This window comes from Echinops telfairi, unplaced genomic scaffold (assembly GCF_000313985.2).
Source record: "Echinops telfairi isolate 266 unplaced genomic scaffold, ASM31398v2 ScPeMD7_655;HRSCAF=1070, whole genome shotgun sequence".
Lineage (NCBI taxonomy): Eukaryota > Metazoa > Chordata > Mammalia > Afrosoricida > Tenrecidae > Echinops > Echinops telfairi.
The window spans coordinates 14,027,925-14,036,346 of NW_022104553.1; the positions used below are offsets into that span (position 1 = coordinate 14,027,925).

General features: G+C 53.0%; 1 protein-coding gene across 1 annotated transcript in view; it reads left to right on the forward strand.

The window, feature by feature from the left end:
• ZNF76 (zinc finger protein 76) overlaps positions 1-8,422 on the forward strand; it is a 29,298-nt gene that overhangs the window by 10,591 nt on the left and 10,285 nt on the right. Inside the window, exon 2 of the mRNA XM_004717225.4 lies at positions 5,385-5,551. Coding sequence (XP_004717282.1) covers positions 5,458-5,551 — 94 coding nt within the window. The 5' untranslated portion in view covers positions 5,385-5,457. The remainder of the gene's footprint in view (positions 1-5,384; positions 5,552-8,422) is intronic.

Consider the following 8,422-nt stretch of genomic DNA (forward strand, 5'->3'; position numbering starts at 1 on the left):
AAATGTAGGCTCATAGATCTATTTCCCCATCCTCATATAATATATTTGTATATGTACATGTCTTTATCTAGAGCTCTATAAATACCCTTTGCCTCCCGCTCCTGTCAATTTTTTTAACCACTTTCTTCCTCCCACTTGGTTTTCTCGTACTTCAAAAGTTCAACTAGCTTCTCTTCCTTTTTTAAAAAAAATTTTTAAAAATCATTTTATTGGGGGCTCATACAACTCTTATCACAATCCATCCATACATCAATTGTACATTTGTACATTCATTGCCGTCATCATTCTCAAACATTTGCTCTCCAACTAAGCCCCTGGCATCAGCTCCTCATTTTCCCCCTCCCTCCCCGCTCCCCCCTCCCTCATGAACCCTTGATAATTTATAAATGATTATTTTGTCATATCTTGCAGTCCGATGTCTCCCTGCCCCCACTTCTCTGCTGTCCGTCCCCCAGGGAGGAGGCCACACGTCGATCCCTGCCATTGGTTCCCCTAGCTTTTCTTGTTAGCATCTAGATGTTTTATTTTGATGAATTGTGAAAATGTAAATTTCAGTGTTTTGTCCTTGAGTGGTGTTTTTAAGTGACTGGTGGGGCCGGTAGCCCAGAAGGCCTAGTGACATAGGGGGTTATGTGCTGGGCTGCTAACCGCAAGGTTAACTTTTTGATGACACCCCACCCCCACCCCGCCTCCCAGGGTGTCTTTGGGAGAAAGGTGAGCCTTTCTACCATAACTATTTACAGCCTCAGACACCCACAGGAGCTGTTCTGCTGTATCCTATAGGGTCACTGAATTAGTATGGAGTGGATGACAGCGAGTTTGGGAGGATGATAGCAAAATGTTTAATTTTCCAGTAGCTGTTCTTAAACCAGTAGTGACCCCAAGCTGAGTTCCAGAATTTCTGATGTAATCTCATTTCAGTGTTGATTTTCCTATTGTTATAAAAGCTTATGATTGTGGGGCTCAAGTGGGGAGAGAATGCTTTGAAAATGATGATGATGGTATGTGTGCAAATGTGCTTGACACACTGGATGAATGTATGGATTGTGATAAGAGATGTAAGAGCCCCCAATACAAGTAAGAGGGGAAAAAAGCTTATCATTGGGCTGGGGCGCAGTGTGGGGTACACAAACCTACTGCTGTCAAGTCCGGGTAGACTCCCGGTGACCCCACTGAACAGAGTAGAACTGCCTGCCCCACACGGTGCCTGGGCTGTCGGTCCACTGGGCCCTCGGTGGAACGGCTGGTGGGTTGGAACCACTGACCTTTGGGTTTGCGGGCGAGTGCTTAACCACTGTGCTCCAGGGCCCCTTATCCTTGGGATAATCTGGACTTTTCTTCTCATGGGCTGACGGCATATTTGAAGCTCAACCATGGTTCCCCTCCTCTGGCGCTTCCAGACTAAAGTGTCCAAATCTACTCACCATGAATGGCTGAAAATTCCATTTTTTAAATTATTTTCCACTTAAATGGATTTTAGCCTGCATTTTCAGTGCCCTTTTGGAATTAGAAATAATCCACTGTGCCCAAGCACCCTTTTTTTCTTTTTTAAGCAGTCCTTTTTTTGTATGAGAAAAGCAACTCTGAAAAAGTGCAGCAGCCAGTTGCAAACCACGCTACAGAGCAAGCACTGGGGCTTTTCAGACCCGTGTGCCTTTCGCAGAGATGCTCACTGCTGGCCCAGCTTACGTTCTGTGGCGCAGCTCTGCTGTGAGCATGCTGTTTTCCCGCGCTGTGTGGGAACCCCTGCAGCCAGGCCTCTCCCACCAGGTCTGTGAGCACATGGAAGGCGCCCCTCCCAGCCAGCGCTGGTCAGCTGACGGCAGCTCTTCCCAGGCCGGTGCTCGTGCGTGTCCCCCGGCCCATGGCCTCTCAGCCTAATGTCTCCTTGTCCTGTGTGAGATTTCTAAAAGGCATTTTTCTGGGTGAAAATTTGGTCTTTAAACATATATTTGTATGTTTTCTTAACACTCCAAGCTGAGTGTGCTTCTCTTTCCAAGCCGCTGTATTTTTGCTTCTGGCTTCTTCGGACGTTTGCTCCCAGCCCCGGGCGGACTGAGGCGAGTCCAGAAAGCCGAGCTTCAGAGGCCCAGGGCGTCCTGGCTGGTGGAAGACGGCGGACTAGCAAGCAGGGGTCTGTGGAGCTTGGGCATGGGGCAGCTGAGCTCCGGCCCGTGGCGATGGGGAGAAGTCCATGTGCCATGACTGCTCTGTAGTTTCCTGTCACCGCAGCCTTACTTTATTTCTCTGCTCTGAGGAAGCCGTTGAAGTCCAGTTTGTTTCATGGAGAGACCTAAAAATCACAGATAGCAGTGTGTTTCCATGTTCTCTCCCCACCCTCCAGTAAGCACAGTGATGTATTAGGAAGCACTGCTAACTGCTTACATGTATGGCCTCACTACTCATTTCAGCCCTAAACCCACCAGTGAAGCAGGTGCCATGTTTACACCCATTTTTAGAAAGAGCATGTGCAGCTCAGGGCAGATCGGTCAAAGGCTACGTGGTTTCCACCAGGAGGAAGCCTGCAAGGGAGCCCGGGCGCTCTGGCTCCAGAGCCCATGTTTGGAACCACACCGTTGATGTTCTTGGAAAATCCCCGCCATGTGCGGATGAGCAGAATTAAACAAACGGTTGCTGCCAAAGCCACGGGGCTGGGAGGGTGTGGGACATCTTTCTTTTTCCATTCCAAGGGTTTTTGTTTCCTCTTTGTCCCCAAGGAAGACCATCACTGTAGTTTCTTACAGGCAATTCTGTTGATTCAACTCTTTTCAAATTAAAAGATAAAGCAAGGCTTAGAACTGGATCACTTGACCCTTTCCTTCTTTCTTATCACCTCCCCGTGCACAGTGCTTGCACTTCTTACTGGCCAGCGGTCTTGGACCTGACCTGCAGGTAGGCTCAGCACATTCAGGCCTCAGCACCAGCTCTGTGGTTTTGGCTGCTTCTGGAAAATTGGCTTTGTCTGCCCACCATACCCACTCTGCTTCCGATGGTAGCGCCTCTTTCCTCACCGTACAGGGAATTTTTGTCTCTTTGTACTGGGTCACTGTGTGAGGCTGAGACTGGCCACACTTCGTACAGAGGGTCCTGCAAGTGTTAGGTACATTGACCGTCTTTGCAGCACGCTGGTCTATGCATTGCAGACAGGAACTTGAGCATCTGCAACCCTCGCCTCACTCCATTCGTGCCTCCCAACAGTTTATTGGCATATAATTTACATATGCAATTCAGTAGTTCACCGCATCACGAAGAGTTGCACAATCACCACCACAATCCATTCTAGAACATTCTTCATTCAGCCACCTATGTCAACTTAGTTTTTAGACCAGGGTCTCTCATGTGCCCTTATTTTGAACACAGATGTTGTCACACTAAAACAGACTACCATTATAATTCCTCTGCCAGGTTAAGAGTTAAAGGTCACAAGGTGGATTAGGAGCAGCCAGGATGAGTATTGACGGGAGGGAAAGGCCATCGGGGTTGTCAGGGCTCTTGGCAAATTTGAGAACAATGCCAGCATCCTGATATCCCAGAGAAGACTGGTCAGATGTCAGAATCCCCACCTAGACCAGTGATCCTTTGGCACTAAGGCCTGTTAGACTGATGATAACTTTGGACTCTTCCCCGCTCATGAGGCTTCTAGACCAAGAAAGTGTGTGCAGGTGACTTCTGCATGGAGCAGCCCCAGCCAAGTACCGCTGTTGGGGGCAGTACTTAGGCAGCCCGGATTCAGCTCCTGCTTTCCCATGGACTAGCTGAGGATAATCATAGTAACTGTAGCATCATTGTGAGGATGAATGAGTTAAAATGTGCAAGATGCCAAGTAAGATGGCTAGCTCCACAGTTGTGTTCATGGTCACTGCCACACCTGTTAACTGGCTTATGTGTTGGGCTGGTAACCATCTACTCCAGTAAAGAACTGCAGTCTCGGAAACCAACAGGGGCAGGTACACCCTGCCATACAGGGTGGCTGGGAATCAGAATCAGCTGGAAGGCAGTGAGTGTGGTACCCAGAGAGCTTCTCCATGCTGTAAATGTTGATGGGTAAAAGGTTGAGGCACTGATCGCAGTGGGAGCACCCAATCAGTGTGGGGCTCAAACGAGCCCCCGTATGGATCTGCTCAGCCCTCACACCTGCCAGAACCCCAGCTGGCTGCCTCGGGCTTCAAGCAGCAGCATCTGCAGTGTGACATACCTTCCCTCTGGGCCCCCCCCACCATGAAAACCGTGTGGGCAGTACCGATGCCAGAGATCAGTGGGTGGGTGCGTGCAAGTAGGCAGCCCGGATCCCAAATCCAGGAGAATTCTGGGGCTGGAGAGCCAGAAGAACCTTAACCACAGAACCTGGAGCAGGGATTGTGGGCCTCCTGCAGGCTTCACAAAGTATGTGTGTGTGTGTATGTGTGTGTAAGGAGGGGGTATGGTGAGACACCTGCTGTGGCCGAGGGAAGAGAAGCCCTGCTGACCGGAAGCTCCGTGCCCACCTGCTACATGGCGCCCAAGAGCGCCCTCAGCAAGGCTGTGTGGAGAGCCCAGTCTAGGAGGCTGGAGCTACCAAAGGGAGCCGGGAGAGCCCCCTGGAGGCTGGAGTCTCACTATAGAGAACCGAAGCCGTGGACCCAGCAGTGTGAGCACTAGGAAGAGCTGGCGCCAGGCCTCAGGAAGCTCCCGCTGGGAACCCTCCCACTGTGCGAGGGCTTCTAGGGTGAGGGAGGCCACCGAGGGCTTCCGTCTGGGCAGTGTGTCTCGAGGGCTGTAGCACCTTGGCCTGCTAGCAAACCGGTTGGCAGTCAGCACGGGTTTAGGGGGCTTGTTAGGAAGCTCTTGCCCAGGTAGTCTGGAAGTCTCAGGAGGAGGCGTCTGAAATGGGTTCCTGGATCTTAAGAGAGAGGAATCAAAGATGACCAGCATTTTTGGGTGGGGAGGGGTGCCATCCCTTGGGTAGGAAACACTGGAAATGGAACAGGTATGGGGAGAGGAGTGGTGAATTCTTTGGGACTCAGCCCTGTGACACCTGTGGGGTGTGCAGTGAGCGTGGCCAATGGCCGGTGGGTGGGTGAGTCTAGGGAGGAGAGATGTCAGAGTGGGCAGGAAGAATGGGTGGCATGCCTGCCTTCCACGGCCCTCTGAAGGGGGCACATTTAAGAGCGGGTTTGGGTTAGTGATCTGTACAACCATTCAGGCTGACATGCCTCTGCTCTGTTCTCAACTTGTAGAATCCTTAAAGCTGGATTTTTAAATCCTCTCCATGAGTGCCTGCTGGAAGAATTCTCCCCAACCCGCTCCCTCGTTTTTCCGTGGCTGCCACACCTGCACCTCCCCTGTGTGTTGCAGCAGCTGGAGGAAGCGGGGCGTTTCATAACGTGACCTGTCTGTTTTCCCAGATCTGTGACTTGGAGGAAAACCTCAGGCTTCGGGGTGCTCCCGGTGCTGGCCAGAAGCCCGCTTCATGTCTGCATGCACGAGCGCCAGCGTGCCATGGAGAGCGTGGGGTTGCAGACGGTGACGCTCAGTGATGGGACGACAGCCTATGTTCAACAAGCTGTCAAAGGTGGGTGTTTCCAGGGATCTGGGAGCCCTGCCTTGTCCCCCAGCCTCTGCAGAGGACTTCCCCTACGGAGCGGCTCCCTACCCCCTTGCCCTCCCACACCCTTCTTCCCATCACAGCTTGCTCTGCATGCAAAATGAAGTGCCCTTAGACACCCCTCGCCACAGGAGCCCAGGCTTCCTCAAGGCACAGTTCCTCCCCAGTAGTGCATACTTAGAATGGACACATTGCTACTGTGTCCGCTGCCTCTTTCCCAAGAACTCCCTGCCCAGTCCCCGTCCTCCAGAAGTAGTTCAGCATCGGACAGTGTCAGGTGGAGACGCCCACGGGCAGCTCCCACCCCTTCGTCCCACCAAAGTGGTCAGATTGGCCAAGTAGAAACACAGGGCACACAGTTACATCTGAATTCAAGTAATCCATGAGGGAATGTGCAATGTAAGTGTGTGTCCCCAGTCTGGGGACACTGGTCGCCTGCAGCTGGTGGTGGCGCGGGGAGTAAAGCGGCAGCCGTGGCCCAGCCTGCACAGGCTCGTGCTGTTGGCATGTTGGAGTTGTGGCAGGCATTGGGTCAGTCAGTTCATGCCGGGTTCACGTGCAGAAGCAGAAGAAAATAAAGACTGAGAAATACTCAAGTGATTGTCATTCTCTGAAATGCAGATTTACCTGGTGCTCTTGTAGGAGGGGCTTCCAAACGTTCATGGGAAACTCCCATATCTCTTAAGTCCCTTTCTCCATGACCTTCTTAAAGCCGCTTGTGCCTTTTCTGGCCACCCTACTCTTACACGAAGGAACTTTGGTTCAAGACGGATGTCAGAAGAGTTATTGGAAGGCAGAGCGCCGCCCCCCCTCTCGTAGGCTCCCCCGGCCCCCTTCTCTCTCTCCTGTGTTCTCCCGGTGACAGTGGGGCTGCCCTGAGGTGGGTCTTAGGCTGTGAGCTTGATGGGGAGCAGAGCAGATGGGCACGTCTTCCTGGTGGAGGAGCAGGAGGTGGGCTGCCTGCCACCTTTTGATTAGTAGCTCAGCACTTAGCCCACGTGTCACCTGGGCTCCTTGACCGTGTCTTAGCCCTGCTGTAGCTCGCCTTTCTGGAGTTGGTGCGGCCCCCTCCCCCCTCGCGCCCCGCCCCCACTCCCATGTTGTCCCTGCAGCACTGCCTTCTTCCATGTCAGCACACTTCTCATGTAGTGCCGTTGTGCGTTTGCCGATAAGTTTGTTGCTTTCATTGAAAGTTGTGCATCCTGATGACAACTAGAGGCCCCTGCAGCTGGTCGGTGAGTGCTTTCCTTATGACGCGGATGGGATCCTCTCGGAAAGTTTGCTCACTAAGAGCTGTGTGTGTGTGTGTGTGTGTGTGTGTGCGCGCGCGCGCGCGTGCGCCAGTTGGCTTCATTCTTTGATCATGGAATTTCTCCAGAAGGCTTTTGTTGGGGGGTGGGGGTGCAGATTTGTATATTACAAAACATTTGTCCATTCAACAGTTTTTGCATGTACAATTCAGCTGCTGATTACATTCAGCTGCTTGTGCAAAACCATCACTCCTTTTCTAGATTTTTCTACCGCTCTTAAAGGAATGCCCTCTTCTTCCTTCCCCTCTACCCCTGTAAGCACTAAGGCACTTGGTGGCTGTACATTTGCCAATTTCCGTTGGAGAGATCGCTTGTCAGCACTGACGGCTCCCACTCGGTGTAAGGTCTTCAGGGACACGGTTGCAGTTGAAGCAGCGCTTCTTCACCCTGGACGGAGTCATGGCCCTGCACTTGAGGACCACCTTCTGTCCCCCGTGAGCTGCTGATGGACCTTGAGGTTTCCACGGGGGGCTGTCGTCACCGTGGACATGAGTGCTCACCTTCTGTTGGTTTCTCGCGTGTGGACCCTTTTGTCTGTGACCGGGCTTGGGACCACCCACTCTGTGGTCATCTTCCCTTTCACTGTTGGCGGCTATGGGTACTCTCACAGCCTTCCCACCACAGGGCTGGGCCTGCTGCTGCAGCCTGGGCTCCAGAAAGGCCTCGGAAGCAGAGGGCTGGGCGTCCTTCGGGGCCCCGCTGGCTCCCAGGCTCAGCCTGGTGCTGTGAAGTAGCCACTCTTTCCTTCCTTCCTGCTGAGTCTCTCTGTCTCTCCATTTCTAGCGTGTCCAGGCCTTCCGTGCCCCCTCCACAGTGGTGCAGTGTATGTGCGCGCACACGGCTCAGCGTGGATCTGGCCTTCAGGAACCTGAGCGACGTTGTCCTCAGAGGCATCCCTGACTGTCAGCAGGCAGCTCCGTCTGGGCCTAGTGTTCCCAGCAGCCCTAACGTTGTCCAGGTCTTCTCTAGAGCTAGCACGAGCATGAAGTGTGTCACCCGAGAACAGATGGGTGTGCTGTGGGTTCAGTGAGGGTGCCCGTCCCCTCGGTGAGGACATCTGAGGAATACGCACTCAGCACTGCCGCCCCCATGAAGCCTCTGGCTGCTGAAGGAACTTCTAGATGAGCATTTTGGCCTCAGACGACTCTCGGGTCTCGAAGCCATACCCACGCTGCCGCCAGCAGCTCTGCTGGGGCCTCTGTCAGACACCGCTCACACGCAGAGGGGGGACACGAGAGAGCCCCTCAGCTGGGCTGCTTTTCTCTCCCGCTCTGACCTTGTCTCCACCCCACCTGCCTTCAGCTAGACTTTAGGACTGACTGCCTTGTCCCCAAGAAGACTCCGTTGGGAGATCAGATTCTTCTGAAGGGCAGCTTCAACAGAGAAGTGGGCCAGAGTCGCTGCCTGGCCCTTTCCCACATCGGGAGAGTTGACATTCTTGAATCTGACTTCTTTTTCAAAAAGGACGAACCATTATTTCCTGAACTCTCCTGCAGCTCCTTCTCCCCCTCCTCCCTCCCTCGCAGAC